Raw genomic sequence first — 26,238 nt, forward strand, 5'->3', positions numbered from 1 at the left:
GTCGAGGATCGGTAGGATGGTCAGTTTTACGAGGGTGTGTTTAGCAGCATGAGTGAAGGATGCTTTGTTGCGAAATAGGAAGCTGATTCTAGATTTAATTGGATTGGAGATGTTTGATGTGATTCTGGAAGGAGAGTTTACAGTCTAACCAGACACCTAGGTATTTGTAGTAGTCCACATATTCTAAGTCAGAACCGTCCAGAGTAGTGATGTTGGACAGGCGGGCAGGTGCAGGTAGAGATCGGTTGAAGAGCATGCATTTAGTTTTACTTGTATTTAAGAGCAATTGGAGGCCATGGAAAGAGAGTTGAATGGCATTGAAGCTTGCCTGGAGGGTTGTTAACACAGTGTCCAAAGAAGGGCCAGAAGTATACAGAATGGTGTCGTCTGTGTAGAGGTGGATCAGAGAATCACCAGCAGCGAGAACGGTTCTCCTGACATGTAAAACTTGGGTATGTGAGATATGAGGTGAGACAGTATGTACACAAGGTTTTACTGTTGTTTGGTGAAGTGGTTCTCCTGACATGTAAAACTTGGGTATGTGAGATATGAGGTGAGACAGTATGTACAGAAGGTTTTAATGTTGTTTGGTGAAGTGGTTCTCCTGACATGTTAAACTTGGGTATGTGAGATATGAGGTGAGACAGTATGTACAGAAGGTTTTAATGTTGTTTGGTGAAGTGGTTCTCCTGACATGTTAAACTTGGGTATGTGAGATATGAGGTGAGACCGTATGTACAGAATTGTTACAATTGTAAAAAGTTTGGACACGTGGCACGTGTTGGTCAAAGGAATAACTATGTAGTAGTTGAAGAGTCAGATTAAGCATGTTGTTGTGATGGGAATCACGTTCCGGAGTGCCCTGTATGGATGAAGGAGGTCAGGGCCATCTAGCAGGTCTCCTATGTGGAGGCAGTGAAAATAGCTGGAGTGAGTAGAGAGGAGATGGTAGTGGATGTCCCACAGTCTGCAGTGAATGCCATGCAGGAGAAGGAGTTTATAGTGCAAGTGATAAACTGCACTGGACAAACCAATAAAGCATCATTGTGAAGGCAGCAAAGAGATTTCTGGATCTCCAGGACTTTGCAGCTGATATGTTACAGGGACTGAATAAAGAGGTTCCCCCCCTCCCAGATTCCAGAGCCTGTGTAGGGATCTGAATAGTACACTTTTAGTTTTTGTTAAAGGTTTGTTCCTCTACATTTGTTTTTGTTATTGTGTGTATTTGTACTACTCCGTACAGTAGGTGGCAGCAATACAGTTTATGAGTGGAGTCTGTCAATAAACCACAGCGAAGAAGAAGAACCGGCAAAATCTACGTATCAACACATCCGCCAGGTGGACAGCTGACTGCAAGTCTGTTATTAAGTCATTTGAGACATTTACAGCTAAATATGATTAAAGCTATTTTAATATTTAACAACCATGGGAAACCACGACTCATCAGATTTTATGAATATTTTGTAAGTAACCAAATCTATGAACTGCTACAGTTTGTTAGCTATGTCTGTCTTATTTGCCAGCTTTTAGTGCACTTATGGTATGCTAGCTGGAGGCTAACTAATCAATAATCTATATTGTCATCATCATGAGATGTGATTTATTGACATTTATATACCTAACTAGCTAAGTTGCTTATATATTTGTTGACAGCTACGAATATCAATGTACCCAACAGCAGGGTAACCTAGTGGTTAGAGCGTTGGACTAGAAACCGAAAGGTTGCAAGTTCAAATCCCCGAGCTGACAAGGTACAAATCTGTCGTTCTGCCCCTGAACAGGCAGTTAACCTACTGTTCCTAGGCCGTCATTGAAAATAAGAATTTGTTCTTAACTGACTTGCCTAGTTAAATAAAGGTAAAATAAAATAAAAAGATGGCCAACCTCCAGGGGGGCTGGTTTACTGCTGCCTGACCGCTAGCTGAAGTTAGCTCTTTCATTTAGATTGATAAATTGGCTATGAACTCCATTTACAAAGACATATTTCTTCTCAGGCTGAAGATGTGCAGCAGCAGATCATTCGAGAGACTTTCCATCTGGTGTCGAAGAGGGACGACAACGTCTGCAACTTCTTGGAGGGGGGAAGGTAACAGCTATCGTTAGCATTACTAGCTGGTTAAATTAACCAAAATATACATTCTTGATGAAACAATCAGCGAAATAAAAAAGATGCGTTAATGATTCAATGAACCACCCAGGAGGCAGCTATATAGGTATCTATGGCTTGTATTGGGGTATTGTGCTTCTGTGGTGACTATATGATGTAGACCTACCTAGACTGTAGCCTATAGACCAACTGGGCAAGCTCAGTTGGTCATTGTGACTAAAGATTTATCCTGGGTTGTTAAATGAGAAGTATTGTTTGACCGAAGTGTTCAGCTCATATGACCGGCAATCCATCATCAATTCCGTGGCAGATGAGTTAAGTTGGACCGAATCAGACATGGCAGAATAGACTAATAATATAATTTCTCTATTTGCAGTCTGATCGGTGGCTCGGACTACAAGTTGATCTACCGGCACTACGCAACACTGTACTTTGTGTTCTGTGTGGACTCCTCTGAGAGTGAGCTCGGTATTCTGGATCTAATACAGGTGGGTTGGCAACTGTTGCTATGTTACCATCTATAACTCTGTAGAACAGTAGGGTTGTGTTACCATCTATAACTCTGTAGAACAGCAGGGTTGTGTTACCATCTATAACTCTGTAGAACAGCAGGGTTGTGTTACCATCTATAACTCTGTAGAACAGTAGGGTTGTGTTACCATCTATAACTCTGTAGAACAGCAGGGTTGTGTTACCATCTATAACTCTGTAGAACAGTAGGGTTGTGTTACCATCTATAACTCTGTAGAACAGTAGGGTTGTGTTACCATCTATAACTCTGTAGAACAGCAGGGTTGTGTTACCATCTATAACTCTGTAGAACAGTAGGGTTGTGTTACCATCTATAACTCTGTAGAACAGCAGGGTTGTGTTACCATCTATAACTCTGTAGAACAGTAGGGTTGTGTTACCATCTATAACTCTGTAGAACAGTAGGGTTGTGTTACCATCTATAACTCTGTAGAACAGCAGGGTTGTGTTACCATCTATAACTCTGTAGAACAGTAGGGTTGTGTTACCATCTATAACTCTGTAGAACAGTAGGGTTGTGTTACCATCTATACAGACAGTCAGCTGTACTGTCCACTCACCTCTCCTTTCCCAGACAGTCAGCCCTATAGGACTCGCAATCACAGCCGGTAGTGATACAGCCTGGAATTGAACCAGGGTCTGTAGTGACGCCTCTAGCACTGAGATGCAGTGCTTTCAAACACTTGAATGTTTTTATGGTGGTGGTAGTTGGGGTGGGTTCAAGTTGATGACCTGTATCCACTTTCAATGCAAACATATCATTAAATAGACAGAAGACAACGCTTTCAAACCTGTATTGTTTTTGATTGTGTGGTGGTGGAGTTGCTGTTCAAGGTTATGACAAGTCGGGATATGCTTTAGATACGCTTCTTGTCTTGATCTTCGGTGACCACTAATGACCCTTGAACTCACGATACATGACATTGTAAAGCCTACTGATGGGTGTGTATTGAGCAAATATACACTGAGTGTACAAAACATTAAGAACACCTTCCTAATATTGAGGAGCACCTCCCCCTTTAGCCCTCAGAACAGCCTCAACTCCTCCAGGCGTGGACTACAAGGTGTTGAAAGCGTTCCACAGGGATGCTGGCCCATGTTGACTCCAATGCTTCCCACAGTTGCGTCAAATTGGCTGGATGCCCATGGGGTGGTGGACCAATCTTGATACACACGGGAAACTGTTGAGCGTAAAAACCCAACCCAGCTGCTGGGCAGACTTTGTTTATTATCTATGCAAAGTAACTTTAACTCTACCGACATGTAGGTATTACCTCGACGAACTGGCACATTGACTCTGTACCGGTACCCCCTGTATATATTCTCCACATTGACTCTGTACCGGTACCCCCTGTATATATTCTCCATATTGACTCTGTACCAGTACCCCCTGTATATATTCTCCATATTGACTCTGTACCGGTACCCCCTGTATATATTCTCCACATTTACTCTGTACCGTAACACCCTGTATATATTCTCCACATTTACTCTGTACCGGTACCCCCTGTATATATTCTCCACATTTACTCTGTACCAGTACCCCCTGTATATAGCCTCCACATTGACTCTGTACCGGTACCCCCTGTATATAGCCTCCACATTGACTCTGTACCGGTACCCCCTGTATATAGCCTCCACATTGACTCTGTACCGGTACCCCCTGTATATAGCCTCCACATTGACTCTGTACCCTAACACCCTGTATATAGCCTCCACATTGACTCTGTACCGGTACCCCTGTATATAGCCTCCACATTGATTCTGTACCGTAACACCCTGTATATAGCCTCCACATTGACTCTGTACCGGTACCCCTGTATATAGCCTCCACATTGACTCTGTACCGGTACCCCCTGTATATATTCTCCACATTTACTCTGTACCCTAACACCCTGTATATAGCCTCCACATTGACTCTGTACCGGTACCCCTGTATATAGCCTCCACATTGACTCTGTACCAGTACCCCCTGTATATAGCATCCACATTGACTCTGTACCAGTACCCCCTGTATATATTCTCCATATTGACTCTGTACCGGTACCCCCTGTATATTGCCTCCACATTGACTCTGTACCGGTACCCCCTGTATATATTCTCCACATTGACTCTGTACCGGTACCCCTGTATATAGCCTCCACATTGACTCTGTACCGGTACCCCTGTATATAGCCTCCACATTGATTCTGTACCGTAACACCCTGTATATAGCCTCCACATTGACTCTGTACCAGTACCCCCTGTATATAGCATCCACATTGACTCTGTACCAGTACCCCCTGTATATATTCTCCATATTGACTCTGTACCGGTACCCCCTGTATATAGCCTCCACATTGACTCTGTACCGGTACCCCCTGTATATATTCTCCACATTGACTCTGTACCGGTACCCCTGTATATAGCCTCCACATTGACTCTGTACCGGTACCCCTGTATATAGTCTCCACATTGATTCTGTACCGTAACACCCTGTATATAGCCAAGTTGTAGAAACATCATCAAGCATGATCAATGGAAACAGGATGCACCTGAGCTCGAGTTAGTCTCATAGCAGAGATTCTGAATACTTGTAAATGTAAATCTGATATTTCAGTTTTTTTATTTCTAATATCCTGTTTTGTCTTTGTCGTTATGGTGTGTAGTTTGTAGATTTAATCCATTTTACAATAAGGCTGTAATGTAACAACATGGGTAACAAGAGAAGAGGTCTTAACGAATGCACTGTAGGTTGTGTATTACATCAAAGATCATTCTTACATACATTACCATTACCAGACACACCTACTCATTCCAGGGTTCTAGAACACCTACTCATTCCAGGGTTCTAGAACACCTACTCATTCCAGGGTTCTAGAACACCTACTCATTCCAGGGTTTTTCTTTATTTTTTTTACTATTTTCTACATTGTAAAATAATAGTGAAGAGATCAAAACTATGACCTGGCCTCCACAATCACCCGACCTCAACCCAATTGAGATGGTTTGGGATGTGTTGGACCGCAGAGTGAAGGGAAAGCAGCCAAAAAGTGCTCAGCATATGTGGGAACTCCTTCAAGACTGTTGGAAAAGCATTCCAGGTGAAGCTGGTTGAGAGAATGTCAAGATAATGCAAAGCTGTCAAGGCAAAGGGTGGCTACTTTGAAGAATTTAAAATATATTTTGATTTGTTCAACACTTTAAAAACATTTTTTTGGTTACTACCTGATATGATATGATATGTGATATGTGTTATTGCATAGTTTTGATGACTTCACTATTATTCTACAATGTAGTAAATACTGAAAATAAAGAAAAACCCTGGAATGAGTAGGTGTCCAAACCTTTGACTGGGACTGTATACTTAACATAAGATGGATGACTTGACAATATCTCCTCTGTAGGTGTTCGTGGAAACTCTGGACAAATGCTTTGAGAACGTCTGTGAACTGGACCTCATTTTCCACATGGATAAGGTGAGTTCAAGTCCATGGACATCATTTACAAGGTCAGCTTGTGACACTCTTTGATGCATTAGAGTAATAAATACACTTCTGTGTATAACATGGCAGCTGGTTTATAGACACAATATGCATTCAACATGAGGAAAGCCTTCAGGAGGGATTGACTAGCAGGGGAAGCCTTGCTGAGGCAGCCTAGCTGAAACCCTGCTGTGTGGAGCTAGGTAGTAGCAGGGGAAGCCTTGCTGAGGCAGCCTAGATGAAACAGGTAGTACAGGCCTAGGTCTGTTGGAGGTCTGAGGGGCTGACCTAGGTCTGTTGGAGGTCTGAGGGGCTGACCTAGGTCTGTTGGAGGTCTGAGGGGCTGACCTAGGTCTGTTGGAGGTCTGAGGGGCTGACCTAGGTCTGTTGGAGGTCTGAGGGGCTGACCTAGGTCTGTTGGAGGTCTGAGGGGCTGACCTAGGTCTGTTGGAGGTCTGATGGGCTGACCTAGGTCGGTTGGAGGTCTGATGGGCTGACCTAGGTCGGTTGGAGGTCTGAGGGGCTGACCTAGGTCTGTTGGAGGTCTGAGGGGCTGACCTTGATCTGTTGGAGGTCTCTGAGGGGCTGACCTAGGTCTGTTGGAGGTATCTGAGGGGCTGACCTAGGTCTGTTGGAGGTCTGAGGTGCTGACCTAGGTCTGTTGGAGGTCTGAGGGGCTGACCTAGGTCTGTTGGAGGTCTGAGGGGCTGACCTAGGTCTGTTGGAGGTCTGAGGGGCTGACCTAGGTCTGTTGGAGGTCTGAGGGGCTGACCTAGGTCTGTTGGAGGTATCTGATGGGCTGACCTAGGTCTGTTGGAGGTATCTGATGGGCTGACCTAGGTCTGTTGGAGGTATCAGAGGGCCTGACCTTGATCTGTTGGAGGTATCAGAGGGCCTGACCTTGATCTGTTGGAGGTCTCTGAGGGGCTGACCTAGGTCTGTTGGAGGTATCTGAGGGGCTGACCTAGGTCTGTTGGAGGTCTGAGGTCTGATGGGCTGACCTAGGTATGTTGGAGGTCTGAGGGGCTGACCTAGGTCTGTTGGAGGTCTGAGGGGCTGACCTAGGTCTGTTGGAGGTCTGAGGGGCTGACCTAGGTCTGTTGTAGGTGTCTGAGGGGCTGACCTAGGTCTGTTGGAGGTCTGAGGGGCTGACCTAGGTCTGTTGGAGGTCTGAGGTCTGATGGGCTGACCTAGGTATGTTGGAGGTCTGAGGGGCTGACCTAGGTCTGTTGGAGGTCTGAGGGGCTGACCTAGGTCTTTTGGAGGTCTGATGGGCTGACCTAGGTCTTTTGGAGGTCTGATGGGCTGACCTAGGTCTGTTGGAGGTCTGAGGGGCTGACCTAGGTCTGTTGGAGGTCTGAGGGGCTGACCTAGGTCTGTTGGAGGTCTGAGGGGCTGACCTAGGTCTGTTGGAGGTCTGAGGGGCTGACCTAGGTCTGTTGTAGGTGTCTGAGGGGCTGACCTAGGTCTGTTGTAGGTATCTGAGGGGCTGACCTAGGTCTGTTGGAGGTCTCTGAGGGGCTGACCTAGGTCTGTTGGAGGTCTGGGGTCTGATGGGCTGACCTAGGTCTGTTGGAGGTCTGTTGGAGGTCTGAGGGGCTGACCTAGGTCTGTTGGAGGTCTGTTGGAGGTCTGAGGGGCTGACCTAGGTCTGTTGGAGGTATCTGATGGGCTTACCTGGGTTTGTTGGAGGTCTGAGGGGCTGACTTAGGTCTGTTGGAGGTCTGAGGGGCTGACCTAGGTCTGTTGGAGGTCTGAGGGCCTGACCTAGGTCTGTTGGAGGTCTGATGGGCTGACCTAGGTCTGTTGGAGGTATCAGAGCGGCTGACCTAGGTCTGTTGAAGGTATCAGAGGGGCTGACCTAGGTCTGTTGGAGGTCTGTTGGAGGTCTGAGGGGCTGACCTAGATCTGTTGAAGGTATCAGAGGGGCTCACCTAGGTCTGTTGTAGGTCTGAGGGGCTCACCTAGGTCTGTTGTAGGTCTGAGGGGCTGACCTAGGTCTGTTGGATGTCTGAGGGGCTGACCTAGGTCTGTTGGAGGGCCGAGGTCTGACCTAGGTCTGTTGGAGGTCAGATGGCTGACCTAGGTCTGTTGGAGGTCAGATGGCTGACCTAGGTCTGTTGGAGGTTTCAGAGGGGCTGACCTAGGTCTGTTGGAGGTCTGAGGGGCTCACCTAGGTCTGTTGTAGGTCTGAGGGGCTGACCTAGGTCTGTTGGATGTCTGAGGGGCTGACCTAGGTCTGTTGGAGGTCAGATGGCTGACCTAGGTCTGTTGGAGGTCAGATGGCTGACCTAGGTCTGTTGGAGGTTTCAGAGGGGCTGACCTAGGTCTGTTGGAAGTATCAGAGGGGCTTACCTAGGTCTGTTGGAGGTATCAGAGGGGCTTACCTAGGTCTGTTGGAGGTATCAGAGGGCCTCACCTTGGTCTGTTGGAGGTATCAGAGGGGCTGACCTAGGTCTGTTTGAGGTCTCTGAGGGGCTGACCTAGGTCTGTTGGAGGTCTGGGGTCTGATGGGCTGACCTAGGTCTGTTGGAGGTCTGTTGGAGGTCTGAGGGGCTGACCTAGGTCTGTTGGAGGGCCGAGGTCTGACCTAGGTCTGTTGGAGGTCAGATGGCTGACCTAGGTCTGTTGGAGGTCAGATGGCTGACCTAGGTCTGTTGGAGGTTTCAGAGGCGCTGACCTAGGTCTGTTGGAGGTCTGAGGGGCTCACCTAGGTCTGTTGTAGGTCTGAGGGGCTGACCTAGGTCTGTTGTAGGTCTGAGGGGCTGACCTAGGTCTGTTGGAGGGCCGAGGTCTGACCTAGGTCTGTTGGAGGTCAGATGGCTGACCTAGGTCTGTTGGAGGTTTCAGAGGGGCTGACCTAGGTCTGTTGGAAGTATCAGAGGGGCTGACCTAGGTCTGTTGGAAGTATCAGAGGGGCTTACCTTGGTCTGTTGGAGGTATCAGAGGGGCTGACCTAGGTCTGTTGGAGGTCTGGGGTCTGATGGGCTGACCTAGGTCTGTTGGAGGTCTGTTGGAGGTCTGAGGGGCTGACCTAGGTCTGTTGGAGGGCCGAGGTCTGACCTAGGTCTGTTGGAGGTCAGATGGCTGACCTAGGTCTGTTGGAGGTCAGATGGCTGACCTAGGTCTGTTGGAGGTTTCAGAGGGGCTGACCTAGGTTTGTTGGAGGTCTGAGGGGCTCACCTAGGTCTGTTGTAGGTCTGAGGGGCTGACCTAGGTCTGTTGGATGTCTGAGGGGCTGACCTAGGTCTGTTGGAGGGCCGAGGTCTGACCTAGGTCTGTTGGAGGTCAGATGGCTGACCTAGGTCTGTTGGAGGTCAGATGGCTGACCTAGGTCTGTTGGAGGTTTCAGAGGGGCTGACCTAGGTCTGTTGGAAGTATCAGAGGGGCTTACCTAGGTCTGTTGGAGGTATCAGAGGGGCTTACCTAGGTCTGTTGGAGGTATCAGAGGGCCTCACCTTGGTCTGTTGGAGGTATCAGAGGGGCTGACCTAGGTCTGTTTGAGGTCTCTGAGGGGCTGACCTAGGTCTGTTGGAGGTCTGGGGTCTGATGGGCTGACCTAGGTCTGTTGGAGGTCTGTTGGAGGTCTGAGGGGCTGACCTAGGTCTGTTGGAGGTCTCTGAGGGGCTGACCTAGGTCTGTTGGAGGTCTGGGGTCTGATGGGCTGACCTAGGTCTGTTGGAGGTCTGTTGGAGGTCTGAGGGGCTGACCTAGGTCTGTTGGAGGTCTGTTGGAGGTCTGAGGGGCTGACCTAGATCTGTTGGAGGTCTGTTGGAGGTCTGAGGGGCTGACCTAGGTCTGTTGAAGGTATCAGAGGGGCTCACCTAGGTCTGTTGGAGGTCTGTTGGAGGTCTGAGGGGCTGACCTAGATCTGTTGGAGGTCTGTTGGAGGTCTGAGGGGCTGACCTAGGTCTGTTGAAGGTATCAGAGGGGCTGACCAAGGTCTGTTGGAGGTCTCAGAGGGGCTGACCTAGGTATGTTGGAGGTATCTGATGGGCTTACCTGGGTTTGTTGGAGGTCTGAGGGGCTGACTTAGGTCTGTTGGAGGTCTGAGTGGCTGACCTAGATCTGTTGAAGGTATCAGAGGGGCTCACCTAGGTCTGTTGTAGGTCTGAGGGGCTGACCTAGGTCTGTTGGATGTCTGAGGTGCTGACCTAGGTCTGTTGGAGGTCAGATGGCTGACCTAGGTCTGTTGGAGGTCAGATGGCTGACCTAGGTCTGTTGGAGGTTTCAGAGGGGCTGACCTAGGTCTGTTGGAGGTATCAGAGGGCCTGACCTTGGTCTGTTGGAGGTATCAGAGGGGCTGACCTAGGTCTGTTGGAGGTATCAGATGGGCAGAGCATACCAGCGTGGTCAGAGCCATCTTGGTTTCATTTAGGCCTAGTAACTGAAAATGTAAGTCATATTATATTGCATTGTTGGTCTTGTTTGTGCGTTTCTGAGCGATTTTCGATCAATTCCCGGGTTCACTTAATGTTTTCGTGTGTATCTGAGCAGGCAGAAATGCAGCCTGTGTGACACATTTTTTATCATGCAAAGTTTACCTGCAACATGTACTGATACAGAGGAATATGTAGACCCACGATTGTTCTGCTATGGGGAGCAACGTTCTATATTAGTTTCTACAGAGAGTGTGGTGGTTGAACCATTCCCTATAACCAATTAGTAGGAACTGTCAATGGGTAGGGGCTCTGGGTCTATCTGTGATTGACTGGAGGAACTGTCAATGGGTAGGGGCTCTGGGTCTATCTGTGATTGACTGGAGGGGCTCTAGGTCTATCTGTGATTGACTGGAGGGGCTCAGGATCTATCTGGGATTGACTAGAGGAACTGTCGATTGGTAGGGGCTCTGGGTCTATCTGTGATTGACTGGAGGAACTGTCAATGGGTAGGGCCTCTGGGTCTATCTGTGATTGACTGGAGGGGCTCTAGGTCTATCTGTGATTGACTGGAGGGGCTCAGGATCTATCTGGGATTGACTGGAGGAACTGTCGATTGGTAGGGGCTCTGGGTCTATCTGGGATTTGACTGGAGGACTATTTAAAACCCATTTGTACTGTGTGTTGGGGCAGAGGTCACCAACCATCTATTCTCTGGTACATTTTCACCCCAACCATCACATACCACAACCAGAGTTGAGCTCAATTCCAGTTAATTCAGAGAGTACACCCGATTAAAAAGCATTGAAGAGAATTGGAATTTCAGTGTACTTCCTAAATTGACTGGAATTTAAATGGAATTGACCACAACACATTCCGCCAAGCGGAGTTGAGAGGCTAGGCGGAGTTGAGAGGCTAGGCGGAGTTGAGAGGCTAGGCGGAGTTGAGAGGCTAGGCGGAGTTGAGAAGCTAGGCTAGGCGGAGTTGAGAAGCTAGGCTAGGCGGAGTTGAGAAGCTAGGCTAGGCGGAGTTGAGAAGCTAGGCTAGGCGGAGTTGAGAAGCTAGGCTAGGCGGAGTTGAGAAGCTAGGCTAGGCGGAGTTGAGAAGCTAGGCTAGGCGGAGTTGAGAAGCTAGGCTAGGCGGAGTTGAGAAGCTAGGCTAGGCGGAGTTGAGAAGCTAGGCTAGGCGGAGTTGAGAAGCTAGGCTAGGCGGAGTTGAGAAGCTAGGCTAGGCGGAGTTGAGAGGCTAGGCTAGGCGGAGTTGAGAGGCTAGGCTAGGCGGAGTTGAGAAGCTAGGCTAGGCGGAGTTGAGAAGCTAGGCTAGGCGGAGTTGAGAAGCTAGGCTAGGCGGAGTTGAGAAGCTAGGCTAGGCGGAGTTGAGAAGCTAGGCTAGGCGGAGTTGAGAAGCTAGGTGCAGTTCTAACTCTTCCACCTTTCATGTCACAGAATGAGATTCTAGTTGTGTCCAGTGATGGCAGTGTTGGAGAAAGCTGCTGATGGAATTAAAACCAATAGTTTTTAGTACTTTCTACTATCTGACTGCTCCGCTGCTACTCTAGACTTATCTGAGTATGTTTAGCTAACAGTCAGCATCTGTTTTCCTCTCACAGGAACACCTTCCAGTATGTTTAGCTAACACCCTCTAACTTCCACCATCTGTTTTCCTCTCACAGGAACACCTTTCAAAGCTTGAGCAACATGTAAAACAATAACATGCCAGGATTTAAACCTTCATTATAACCTTGTTTACCAAATGTAAGTAACTGACTAGAATTTATTATGACAACCACCTGTCATTGCAGTCTGATGTGTTTATTCACTTTCAACAGCAGAAAAATAACAGGTTGTTCTGATCAATAGACAGGATATAGACCAGGATGGTCCACCGTGTTAACAGGCTGTTCTGATCAGTAGACAGGGTATAGACCAGGATGGTCCACCGTGTTAACAGGCTGTTCTGATCAGTAGACAGGATATAGACCAGGATGGTCCACCGTGTTAACAGGCTGTTCTGATCAGTAGACAGGATATAGACCAGGATGGTCCACCGCGGAACTACCCACAACTGAAATATAGTGAAACACAGCTTAGCCTTTTGTTAATCACCCTGTCATCTCAGATTTATAAATTATGCTTTACAGCCAAATCAAGACAAGCGTTTGTGTAAGTTTATCGATAGCCTAGCATAGCATTATGTCCAGCTAGCAGCAGGAAGCTTGGTCACGAAAATCAGAAAATCAATCAAATTAACCGTTTACCTTTGATGATCTTCGGATGTTTTCACTGACGAGACTCCCAGTTAGACAGCAAATGTTCATTTTGTTCCATAAAGATTATTTTATACCCAAAATACCTCCGTTTGTTTGTCACGTTATGTTCAGAAATCCACCGGAAATAGCGGTAACGACAACGCCCCAAAATAAATCCAAATTATATCCATAATATCAACAGAAACATGGCAAACGTTTTTTACAATCAATCCTCAAGGTGTTTTTCAAATATCTATTCGATAATATATCAACCGGGACAATTGACTTTTCAGTAGGAGCGAGAGGAAAAATGACTACCTCTGTATTTTACGCAAGATTCACTCTGAGAGCCCTCAGCTGGCCACTCACGCAATGTAGTCGTTTACGCTCATTCTTCAACATAAAGGCGTGAAACTACGTCTAAATGCTGTAGACACCTTAGGGAATACGTAGAAAAAGGAATCTGGTTGATATCCCTTTCAATGGCCAATGGGGGTGCATAGGAACACAACGGTTTCAAAATAAGAGGCACTTCCTGATTGGATTTTCCTCAGGATTTCGCCTGCAATATCAGTTCTGTTATACTCACTGACAATATTTTGACATGGCTCAGCTCAAGTGATAGATGATCAGTCTGTCCTATGGCTCAGCTCAGGTGGTAGATGATCAGTCTGTCCTATGGCTCAGCTCAGATGGTAGATGCTCAGTCAGCCATATGGCTCAGCTCAAGTGATAGATGATCAGTCTGTCCTATGGCTCAGCTCAGATGGTAGATGTCAGTCTGTCCTATGGCTCAGCTCAGATGGTAGATGTTCAGTCTGCCCTATGGCTCAGCTCAGGTGGTAGATGCTCAGTCTGCCCTATGGATTAGCTCAGGTGGTAGATGATCAGTCTGCCCTCTGGCTCAGCTCAGGTGGTAGATTATCAGTCTGCCCTCTGGCTCAGCTCAGGTGGTAGATGATCAGTCTGCCCTCTGGCTCAGCTCAGGTGGTAGATTATCAGTCTGCCCTCTGGCTCAGCTCAGGTGGTAGATGATCAGTCTGCCCTCTGGCTCAGCTCAGGTGGTATATGCTCAGTCTGCCCTCTGGCTCAGTTCAGCTCAGTCTGCCCTATGGCTCAGCTCAGGTAGTAGATGATCAGTCTGCCCTCTGGCTCAGCTCAGGTAGTAGATTATCAGTATGCCCTCTGGCTCAGCTCAGTCTGCCCTCCGGCTCAGCTCAGGTGGAAGATGATCAGTCTGCCCTCCGACTCAGCTCAGGTGGTAGATGCTCAGTCTACCCTATGGCTCCGCTCAGGTGGTAGATGCTCAGTCTGCCCTCTGGCTCAGCTCAGGTGGTAGATGCTCAGTCTGCCCTCTGGCTCAGCTCAGTCTGCCCTCTGGCTCAGCTCAGGTAGTAGATGGTCAGTCTGCCCTCTGGCTCAGCTCAGGTGATCTAACTAACCCTAACCCTGCTCTAGATGTTTTTGCGCAATATTCCAAATGCCTGTATCGCAGAATCGAGTCTTGTTATTTTTCAATTTTATGAGCGTTTATTTCCGCTTGTTCTCATGTTGTCTTTTAGGTCTCCTTCCCTCCTCTGTGCACCTCCCCGTTTACACCAGAGATCTGTGTGTAATGGAGAGATGCACGTCTCTGCCCTAACAAAGGGAGTTGTTGTCCCAAAGGCAGGAAGGCAGGTGACAAGCGTAGGTCCAAAAAAACCCATAGAAACGTATTGGCCTTGTTTTGGACACATTTGGACACGTTATTTGTCACATGCGCCGAATACAACAGGTGTAGACCTCACAGTGAAATGCTGACTTACAAGCCCCTAACCAACAGGTGTAGACCTCACAGTGAAATGCTGACTTACAAGCCCCTAACCAACAACAAAAAGTAAGAGATAAGAATAACAAATAATTAAAGAGAAGCAGTAAATAACAATAACAAGCAAAAATACAGGGTATTACGGTACAGAGTCAATGTGGAGGCTATATACAGGGTGTTACGGTACAGAGTCAATGTGGAGGCTATATACAGGGTATTACGGTACAGAGTCAATGTGGAGGCTATATACAGGGGGTACTGGTACAGAGTCAATGTGGAGGCTATATACAGGGGGTACTGGTACAGAGTCAATGTGGAGGCTATATACAGGGGGTACCGGTACAGAGTCAATGTGGAGGCTATATACAGGGGGTACCGGTACAGAGTCAATGTGGAGGCTATATACAGGGGGTACTGGTACAGAGTCAATGTGGAGGCTATATACAGGGGGTACCGGTACAGAGTCAATGTGGAGGCTATATACAGGGGGTACCGGTACAGAGTCAATGTGGAGGCTATATACAGGGGGTACTGGTACAGAGTCAATGTGGAGGCTATATACAGGGGGTACCGGTACAGAGTCAATGTGGAGGCTATATACAGGTGGTACCGGTACAGAGTCAATGTGGAGGCTATATACAGGGGGTATCGGTACAGAGTCAATGTGGAGACTATTTTCAGGGTGTTACGGTACAGAGTCAATGTGGAGGCTATATACAGGGTGTTACGGTACAGAGTCAATATGGAGGCTATATACAGGGGGTACCGGTACAGAGTCAATGTGGAAGCTATATACAGGGGGTACCGGTACAGAGTCAATGTGGAGGCTATATACAGGGGTACCGGTACAGAGTCAGTGTGGAGGCTATATACAGGGGGTACCGGTACAGAGTCAATGTGGAGGCTATAAACAGGGGGTACCGGTACAGAGTCAATGTGGAGACTATATACAGGGGTACCGGTACAGAGTCAATGTGGAGGCTATATACAGGGGTACCGGTACAGAGTCAATGTGGAGGCTATATACAGGGGTACCGGTACAGAGTCAGTGTGGAGGCTATATACAGGGGGTACCGGTACAGAGTCAATGTGGAGGCTATAAACAGGGGGTACCGGTACAGAGTCAATGTGGAGGCTATATACAGGGGGTATCGGTACAGAGTCAATGTGGAGACTATTTTCAGGGTGTTACGGTACAGAGTCAATGTTGAGGCTATATACAGGGTGTTACGGTACAGAGTCAATATGGAGGCTATATACAGGGGGTACCGGTACAGAGTCAATGTGGAGGCTATATACAGGGGGTACCAGTACAGAGTCAATGTGGAGGCTATATACAGGGGGTACTGGTACAGAGTCAATATGGAGGCTATATACAGGGGGTACCGGTACAGAGTCAATGTGGAGGCTATATACAGGGGGTACCGGTACAGAGTCAATGTGGAGGCTATATACAGGTGGTACCAGTACAGAGTCAATGTGGAGGCTATATACAGGGGGTACCGGTACAGAGTCAATGTGGAGGCTATATACAGGTGGTACCGGTACAGAGTCAATGTGGAGGCTATATACAGGTGGTACCGGTACAGAGTCAATGTGGAGACTATTTTCAGGGTGTTACGGTACAGAGTCAATGTGGAGGCTAAATACAGGGTGTTACGGTACAGAGTCAATGTGGAGGCTATATACAGGGGGTACCGGTACAGAGTCAATGTGGAAGCTATATACAGGGGGTACCGGTACAGAGTCAATGTGGAGGCTATATACAGGTGGTACCGGTACAGAGTCAATGTGGAGGCTATATACAGGGGGTACTGGTACAAAGTCAATGTGGAGGCTATATACAGGGGGTACCGGTACAGAGTCAATGTGGAGGCTATATACAGGGTGGTACTGGTACAGAGTCAATGTGGAGGCTATATACAGGGGGTACCGGTACAGAGTCAATGTCGAGGCTATATACAGGGGTACCGGTACAGAGTCAGTGTGGAGGCTATATACAGGGGGTATCGGTACAGAGTCAATGTGGAGACTATTTTCAGGGTGTTACGGTACAGAGTCAATGTGGAGGCTATATACAGGGTGTTACGGTACAGAGTCAATATGGAGGCTATATACAGGGGGTACCGGTACAGAGTCAATGTGGAAGCTATATACAGGGGGTACCGGTACAGAGTCAATGTGGAGGCTATATACAGGGGTACCGGTACAGAGTCAGTGTGGAGGCTATATACAGGGGGTATCGGTACAGAGTCAATGTGGAGACTATTTTCAGGGTGTTACGGTACAGAGTCAATGTGGAGGCTATATACAGGGTGTTACGGTACAGAGTCAATATGGAGGCTATATACAGGGGGTACCGGTACAGAGTCAATGTGGAAGCTATATACAGGGGGTACCGGTACAGAGTCAATGTGGAGGCTATATACAGGGGTACCGGTACAGAGTCAGTGTGGAGGCTATATACAGGGGGTATCGGTACAGAGTCAATGTGGAGACTATTTTCAGGGTGTTACGGTACAGAGTCAATGTGGAGGCTATATACAGGGTGTTACGGTACAGAGTCAATATGGAGGCTATATACAGGGGGTACCGGTACAGAGTCAATGTGGAAGCTATATACAGGGGGTACCGGTACAGAGTCAATGTGGAGGCTATATGCAGGGGGTACCGGTACAGAGTCAATGTGGAGGCTATATACAGGTGGTACCAGTACAGAGTCAATGTGGAGGCTATATACAGGGGGTACCGGTACAGAGTCAATGTGGAGGCTATATACAGGGGGTACTGGTACAGAGTCAGTGTGGAGGCTATATACAGGGGGTACCGGTACAGAGTCAATGTGGAGGCTATATACAGGGGATACCGGTACAGAGTCAATGTGGAGGCTATATACAGGAGGTACCGGTACAGAGTCAATGTGGAGGCTATATACAGGAGGTACCGGTACAGAGTCAATGTGGAGGCTATATACAGGGTGTTACGGTACAGAGTCAATATGGAGGCTATATACAGGGGGTACCGGTACAGAGTCAATGTGGAGGCTATATACAGGGGGTACCGGTACAGAGTCAATGTGGAGGCTATATACAGGAGGTACCGGTACAGAGTCAATGTGGAGGCTATATACAGGAGGTACCGGTACAGAGTCAATGTGGAGGCTATATACAGGGTGTTACGGTACAGAGTCAATATGGAGGCTATATACAGGGGGTACCAGTACAGAGTCAATGTGGAGGCTATATACAGGGGGTACCGGTACAGAGTCAATGTGGAGGCTATATACAGGGGTACCGGTACAGAGTCAGTGTGGAGGCTATATACAGGGGGTATCGGTACAGAGTCAATGTGGAGACTATTTTCAGGGTGTTACGGTACAGAGTCAATGTGGAGGCTAAATACAGGGTGTTACGGTACAGAGTCAATATGGAGGCTATATACAGGGGGTACCGGTACAGAGTCAATGTGGAAGCTATATACAGGGGGTACCGGTACAGAGTCAATGTGGAGGCTATATACAGGTGGTACCGGTACAGAGTCAATGTGGAGGCTATATACAGGGGGGAACCGGTACAGAGTCAATGTGGAGGCTATATACAGGGGGTACCGGTACAGAGTCAATGTGGAGGCTATATACAGGGGATACCGGTGCAGAGTCAATGTGGAGGCTATATACAGGGGGTACTGGTACAAAGTCAATGTGGAGGCTATATACAGGGGGTACCGATACAGAGTCAATGTGGAGGCTATATACAGGGGATACCGGTGCAGAGTCAATGTGGAGGCTATATACAGGGGGTACTGGTACAAAGTCAATGTGGAGGCTATATACAGGGGGTACCGGTGCAGAGTCAATGTGGAGGCTATATACAGGGGGTACCGGTACAGAGTCAATGTGGAGGCTATATACAGGGGATACCGGTGCAGAGTCAATGTGGAGGCTATATACAGGGGGTACCGGTACAAAGTCAATGTGGAGGGTATATACAGGGGGTACCGATACAGAGTCAATGTGGAGGCTATATACAGGTGGTACCGGTACAGAGTCAATGTGGAGGCTATATACAGGGGGTATCGGTACAGAGTCAATGTGGAGACTATTTTCAGGGTGTTACGGTACAGAGTCAATGTGGAGGCTATATACAGGGTGTTACGGTACAGAGTCAATATGGAGGCTATATACAGGGGGTACCGGTACAGAGTCAATGTGGAAGCTATATACAGGGGGTACCGGTACAGAGTCAATGTGGAGGCTATATACAGGGGTACCGGTACAGAGTCAGTGTGGAGGCTATATACAGGGGGTATCGGTACAGAGTCAATGTGGAGACTATTTTCAGGGTGTTACGGTACAGAGTCAATATGGAGGCTATATACAGGGGGTACCGGTACAGAGTCAATGTGGAGGCTATATACAGGGGTACCGGTACAGAGTCAGTGTGGAGGCTATATACAGGGGGTATCGGTACAGAGTCAATGTGGAGACTATTTTCAGGGTGTTACGGTACAGAGTCAATGTGGAGGCTATATACAGGGTGTTACGGTACAGAGTCAATATGGAGGCTATATACAGGGGGTACCGGTACAGAGTCAATGTGGAAGCTATATACAGGGGGTACCGGTACAGAGTCAATGTGGAGGCTATATGCAGGGGGTACCGGTACAGAGTCAATGTGGAGGCTATATACAGGTGGTACCAGTACAGAGTCAATGTGGAGGCTATATACAGGGGGTACCGGTACAGAGTCAATGTGGAGGCTATATACAGGGGGTACTGGTACAGAGTCAGTGTGGAGGCTATATACAGGGGGTACCGGTACAGAGTCAATGTGGAGGCTATATACAGGGGATACCGGTACAGAGTCAATGTGGAGGCTATATACAGGAGGTACCGGTACAGAGTCAATGTGGAGGCTATATACAGGAGGTACCGGTACAGAGTCAATGTGGAGGCTATATTCAGGGTGTTACGGTACAGAGTCAATATGGAGGCTATATACAGGGGGTACCGGTACAGAGTCAATGTGGAGGCTATATACAGGGGGTACCGGTACAGAGTCAATGTGGAGGCTATATACAGGAGGTACCGGTACAGAGTCAATGTGGAGGCTATTTACAGGAGGTACCGGTACAGAGTCAATGTGGAGGCTATATACAGGGTGTTACGGTACAGAGTCAATATGGAGGCTATATACAGGGGGTACCGGTACAGAGTCAATGTGGAGGCTATATACAGGGGGTACCGGTACAGAGTCAATGTGGAGGCTATATACAGGGGTACCGGTACAGAGTCAGTGTGGAGGCTATATACAGGGGGTATCGGTACAGAGTCAATGTGGAGACTATTTTCAGGGTGTTACGGTACAGAGTCAATGTGGAGGCTAAATACAGGGTGTTACGGTACAGAGTCAATATGGAGGCTATATACAGGGGGTACCGGTACAGAGTCAATGTGGAAGCTATATACAGGGGGTACCGGTACAGAGTCAATGTGGAGGCTATATACAGGTGGTACCGGTACAGAGTCAATGTGGAGGCTATATACAGGGGGGAACCGGTACAGAGTCAATGTGGAGGCTATATACAGGGGGTACCGGTACAGAGTCAATGTGGAGGCTATATACAGGGGATACCGGTGCAGAGTCAATGTGGAGGCTATATACAGGGGGTACTGGTACAAAGTCAATGTGGAGGCTATATACAGGGGGTACCGATACAGAGTCAATGTGGAGGCTATATACAGGGGATACCGGTGCAGAGTCAATGTGGAGGCTATATACAGGGGGTACTGGTACAAAGTCAATGTGGAGGCTATATACAGGGGGTACCGGTGCAGAGTCAATGTGGAGGCTATATACAGGGGGTACCGGTACAGAGTCAATGTGGAGGCTATATACAGGGGATACCGGTGCAGAGTCAATGTGGAGGCTATATACAGGGGGTACCGGTACAAAGTCAATGTGGAGGGTATATACAGGGGGTACCGATACAGAGTCAATGTGGAGGCTATATACAGGTGGTACCGGTACAGAGTCAATGTGGAGGCTATATACAGGGGGTATCGGTACAGAGTCAGTGTGGAGACTATTTTCAGGGTGTTACGGTACAGAGTCAATGTGGAGGCTATATACAGGGTGTTACGGTACAGAGTCAATATGGAGGCTATATACAGGGGGTACCGGTACAGAGTCAATGTGGAAGCTATATACAGGGGGTACCGGTACAGAGTCAATGTGGAGGCTATATACAGGGGTACCGGTACAGAGTCAGTGTGGAGGCTATATACAGGGGGTATCGGTACAGAGTCAATGTGGAGACTATTTTCAGGGTGTTACGGTACAGAGTCAATATGGAGGCTATATACAGGGGGTACCGGTACAGAGTCAATGTGGAAGCTATATACAGGGGGTACCGGTACAGAGTCAATGTGGAGGCTATATACAGGTGGTACCGGTACAGAGTCAATGTGGAGGCTATATACAGGGGGTACCGGTACAGAGTCAATGTGGAGGCTAAATACAGGTGGTACCAGTACAGAGTCAATGTGGAGGCTATATACAGGGGGTACCGGTACAGAGTCAATGTGGAGGCTATATACAGGGGGTACTGGTACAGAGTCAGTGTGGAGGCTATATACAGGGGGTACTGGTACAGAGTCAATGTGGAGGCTATATACAGGGTGTTACGGTACAGAGTCAATGTGGAGGCTATATACAGGGTGTTACGGTACAGAGTCAATATGGAGGCTATATACAGGGGGTACCCGTACAGAGTCAATGTGGAAGCTATATACAGGGGGTACCGGTACAGAGTCAATGTGGAGGCTATATACAGGGGTACCGGTACAGAGTCAGTGTGGAGGCTATATACAGGGGGTATCGGTACAGAGTCAATGTGTAGACTATTTTCAGGGTGTTACGGTACAGAGTCAATGTGGAGGCTAAATACAGGGTGTTACGGTACAGAGTCAATATGGAGGCTATATACAGGGGGTACCGGTACAGAGTCAATGTGGAAGCTATATACAGGGGGTACTGGTACAAAGTCAATATGGAGGCTATATACAGGGTGTTACGGTACAAAGTCAATATGGAGGCTATATACAGGGTGTTACGGTACAAAGTCAATGTGGAGGCTATATACAGGGGGTACCGGTACAGAGTCAATGTGGAGGCTATATACAGGGGGTACCGGTACAGAGTCAATGTGGAGGCTATATACAGGGTGTTACGGTACAGAGTCAATGTGGAGGCTATATACAGGTGGTACCAGTACAGAGTCAATGTGGAGGCTATATACAGGGGGTACCTGTACAGAGTCAATGTGGAGGCTATATACAGGTGGTACCGGTACAGAGTCAATGTGGAGGCTATATACAGGGGGTACCGGTACAGAGTCAATGTGGAGGCTATATACAGGGGGTACCAGTACAGAGTCAATGTGGAGGCTATATACAGGGGGTACTGGTACAGAGTCAATATGGAGGCTATATACAGGGGGTACCGGTACAGAGTCAATGTGGAGGCTATATACAGGGGGTACCGGTACAGAGTCAATGTGGAGGCTATATACAGGGGGTACCGGTACAGAGTCAATGTGGAGGCTATATACAGGGGGTACCGGTACAGAGTCAATGTGGAGGCTATATACAGGGGGTACCGGTACAGAGTCAATGTGGAGGCTATATACAGGGGGTACCGGTACAGAGTCAATGTGGAGGCTATATACAGGTCCACTACATTACCTTGTTATATACCTATCATTTACAGGTACACTACATTACCTTGTTATATAACTATCATTTACAGGTCCACTACATTACCTTGTTATATACCTATCCTTTACAGGTCTGCTACATTACCTTGTTATATACCTATCATTTACAGGTCCACTACATTACCTTGTTATATACCTATCCTTTACAGGTCTGCTACATTACCTTGTTATATACCTATCATTTACAGGTCCACTACATTACCTTGTTATATACCTATCATTTACAGGTCCACTACATTACCTTGTTATATACCTATCATTTACAGGTCCACTACATTACCTTGTTATATACCTATCATTTACAGGTCCACTACATTACCTTGTTATATACCTATCATTTACAGGTCCACTACATTACCTTGTTATATAACTATCATTTACAGGTCCACTACATTACCTTGTTATATACCTATCCTTTACAGGTCTGCTACATTACCTTGTTATATACCTATCATTTACAGGTCCACTACATTACCTTGTTATATACCTATCATTTACAGGTCCACTACATTACCTTGTTATATACCTATCATTTACAGGTCCACTACATTACCTTGTTATATACCTATCCTTTACAGGTCTGCTACATTACCTTGTTATATACCTATCATTTACAGGTCCACTACATTACCTTGTTATATACCTATCATTTACAGGTCCACTACATTACCTTGTTATATAACTATCATTTACAACCCTGATACATTATCTTGTTATATAACTATCATTTACAGGTCCCCTACATTACCTTGTTATATACCTATCATTTACAGGTCTGCTACATTACCTTGTTATATACCTATCCTTTGCAGGTCCACTTCATCCTTCAGGAGGTGGTGATGGGGGGGATGGTGCTGGAGACCAACATGAATGAGATCGTGGGCCAGGTAGAGCTGCAGAACCGCATGGAGAAATCAGAGGTTAGTCAGTTCACTTATTGGTCCTGTAGTTAGTCCTTTGTTAGTCTGGTGACTGGTCCTGTAGTTAGTCCTCTGTTAGTCTGGTGACTGGTCCTGTAGTTAGTCCTCTGTTAGACTGGTGACTGGCCCTGTAGTTAGTCCTCTGTTAGTCTGGTGACTGGTCCTGTAGTTAGTCCTCTGTTAGTCTGGTGACTGGTCCTGTAGTTAGTCCTCTGTTAGTCTGGTGACTGGTCCTGTAGTTAGTCCTCTGTTAGTCTGGTGACTGGCCCTGTTGTTAGTCCTCTCTTAGTCTGGTGACTGGCCCTGTAGTTAGTCCTCTGTTAGTCTGTTCACTGGTCCTGTAGTTAGTCCTCTGTTAGTCTGGTGACTGGTCCTGTTGTTAGTCCTCTGTTAGTCTGTTCACTGGTCCTGTAGTTAGTCCTCTGTTAGTCTGGTGACTGGTCCTGTAGTTAGTCCTCTGTTAGTCTGGTGACTGGTTCTGTAGTTAGTCTGTCCTCTGTTTGTCTGGTGACTGGCCCTGTTGTTAGTCCTCTGTTAGTCTGGTGACTGGCCCTGTTGTTAGTCCTCTGTTAGTCTGGTGACTGGTCCTGTAGTTAGTCCTCTGTTCGTCTGGTGACTGGTCCTGTTGTTATTCCTCTGTTAGTCTGGTGACTGGTCCTGTTGTTAGTCCTCTGTTAGTCTGGTGACTGGCCCTGTTGTTAGTCCTCTGTTAGTCTGGTGACTGGCCCTGTTGTTAGTCCTCTGTTAGTCTGGTGACTGGCCCTGTAGTTAGTCCTCTGTTAGTCTGGTGACTGGTCCTGTTGTTAGTCCTCTGTTAGTCTGGTGACTGGCCCTGTAGTTAGTCCTCTGTTAGTCTGGTGACTGGTCCTGTAGTTAGAGTCCTCTGTTCGTCTGGTGACTGGTCCTGTTGTTAGTCCTCTGTTAGTCTGGTGACTGGCCCTGTTGTTAGTCCTCTGTTAGTCTGGTGACTGGCCCTGTAGTTAGTCCTTTAGGGCTGTTATTCTAGACTCTAGACCTTTAGGGCTGTTATTCTAGACTCTAGACCTTTAGGGCTGTTAGTCTAGACTCTAGACCTTTAGGGTTGTTAGTCTAGACTCTAGACCTTTAGGGCTGTTAGTCTAGACTCTAGACCTTTAGGGCTGTTAGTCTAGACTCTAGACCTTTAGGGCTGTTAGTCTAGACTCTAGACCTTTAGGGCTGTTAGTCTAGACTCTAGACCTTTCTGTTCCTAGTGAATACGACCCTGGTCTCCCAGACAGAGATGAACGTTCCTCGGTTCCTAGTGAATAAGACCCCTGGTCTCCCAGACAGAGATGAAGCCTACTGTAGATTCAACATGATGTCCATAACCAGACCCCCTAATGTCCTCTCTCTATTACACCTGATGAGTTCCTTTCTGTTCCTAGTGAAAACGACCCCTGGTCTCCCAGACAGAGATGAACGTTCCTCGGTTCCTAGTGAATAAGACCCCTGGTCTCCCAGACAGAGATGAAGCCTACTGTAGATTCAACATGATGTCCATAACCAGACCCCCTAATGTCCTCTCTCTATTACACCTGATGAGTTCCTTTCTGTTCCTAGTGAATAAGACCCCTGGTCTCCCAGACAGAGATGAACGTTCCTCGGTTCCTAGTGAATAAGACCCCTGGTCTCCCAGACAGAGATGAAGCCTACTGTAGATTCAACATGATGTCCATAACCAGACCCCTTAATGTCCTCTCTCTATTACACCTGATAAGTTCCTTTCTGTTCCTAGTGAATACGACCCCTGGTCTCCCACACAGAGATGAACGTTCCTAGGTTCCCAGACAGAGATGAAGCCTACTGTAGATTCATGCACGATGTCCATAACCAGACCCTTTAGTCTCCTCTCTCTATTACACCTGATGAGTTCCTTTCTGTTCCTAGTGAATACGACCCCTGGTCTCCCAGACAGAGATGAAGCCTACTGTAGATTCATGCGTGATGTCCATAACCAGACCCTTTAGTCTCCTCTCTCTATTACACCTGATGAGTTAATTTCATTGCTGTGTATTTCATCATCTCCACAGCTGGTGTAGAAAATCCTCAAAGCAGAGTTGTGTCTGTTTCAGGGGGGCTTCTCTGCAGCGCCGGCGCGGGCTGTCTCCGCCGTCAAGAACATCAACCTCCCAGAAATGCCTCGCAACATCAACATCGGAGACATCAATATCAAAGTGCCCAGCCTCTCTCCCTTCTGACCAGGGAGCGGAGCAGGTGCTAGGCCCAAACGGCACCCTATTCCCCATATAGTACACTACTTTAGACTAGAGCCCTATGGCACCCTATATAGTGCACTACTTTAGACCAGAGCCCTATGGCACCCTATATAGTGCACTACTTTAGACCAGAGCCCTATGTCACCCTATTCCCTATATAGTGCACTACTTTTAACCAGAGCCCTATGGGGGCTTCTGCCCTTCTGGTCTAAAGTAGTGCACTACACTATATATCAGTGCACTATAAGATGTGAGACACACTATATGACCTATATAGTATGTCTTCCTATGGGCCCTGGTCAAAAATAGTGCACTATATAGGGAATAGGGTGTATAGGTAGTGCACTATATATGGAATAGGGTCTATAGGTAGTGCACTATATAGGGAATAGGGTGTATAGGTAGTGCACTATGTATGGAATAGGGTCTATAGGTAGTGCACTATATAGGGTCTATAGTTAGTGCACTATATAGGGAATAGGGTGTATAGGTAGTGCACTATGTATGGAATAGGGTGTATAGGTAGTGCACTATATAGGGTCTATAGGTAGTGCACTATATAGGGAATAGGGTGTATAGGTAGTGCACTATGTATGGAATAGGGTGTATAGGTAGTGCACTATATAGGGAATAGGGTGTATAGGTAGTGCACTATATATGGAATAGGGTGTATAGGTAGTGCACTATATATGGTGTATAGGCAGTGCAGAACAGCGAGGGAGGAGGCTGACTGTATGTTGGACAGGTTAATTGTTACTGTGCTGTGTTA

The 26,238-nt window shown here is 47.4% G+C and overlaps 1 protein-coding gene across 1 annotated transcript; it reads left to right on the forward strand.

Moving 5' to 3' along the window:
• The first annotated feature begins 1,329 nt into the window (after window positions 1-1,329).
• On the forward strand, window positions 1,330-26,238 carry LOC139384703 (adaptor related protein complex 3 subunit sigma 2). The gene is made up of 6 exons (XM_071129533.1): window positions 1,330-1,463; window positions 1,995-2,086; window positions 2,484-2,595; window positions 6,025-6,096; window positions 23,125-23,232; window positions 25,326-26,238. The coding sequence occupies exons 1-6, from the start codon at window positions 1,395-1,397 to the stop codon at window positions 25,449-25,451; spliced, it is 579 nt and encodes a 192-aa protein (XP_070985634.1). The 5' UTR covers window positions 1,330-1,394; the 3' UTR covers window positions 25,452-26,238.

This window comes from Oncorhynchus clarkii, chromosome 26 (assembly GCF_045791955.1).
Source record: "Oncorhynchus clarkii lewisi isolate Uvic-CL-2024 chromosome 26, UVic_Ocla_1.0, whole genome shotgun sequence".
In the NCBI taxonomy this organism is placed as follows: Eukaryota; Metazoa; Chordata; class Actinopteri; order Salmoniformes; family Salmonidae; genus Oncorhynchus; species Oncorhynchus clarkii.

Excerpts from the sequence above, each read along its gene's own strand:
- LOC139384703 (XM_071129533.1), top strand. The coding sequence starts at position 1,395 with ATGATTAAAGCTATTTTAATATTTAACAACCATGGGAAACCACGACTC. Across the intron at positions 1,464-1,994 it reads TCAGATTTTATGAATATTTT|GCTGAAGATGTGCAGCAGCA; the intron begins GTAAGTAACCAA and ends ATTTCTTCTCAG. Across the intron at positions 2,596-6,024 it reads GTATTCTGGATCTAATACAG|GTGTTCGTGGAAACTCTGGA; the intron begins GTGGGTTGGCAA and ends TCTCCTCTGTAG.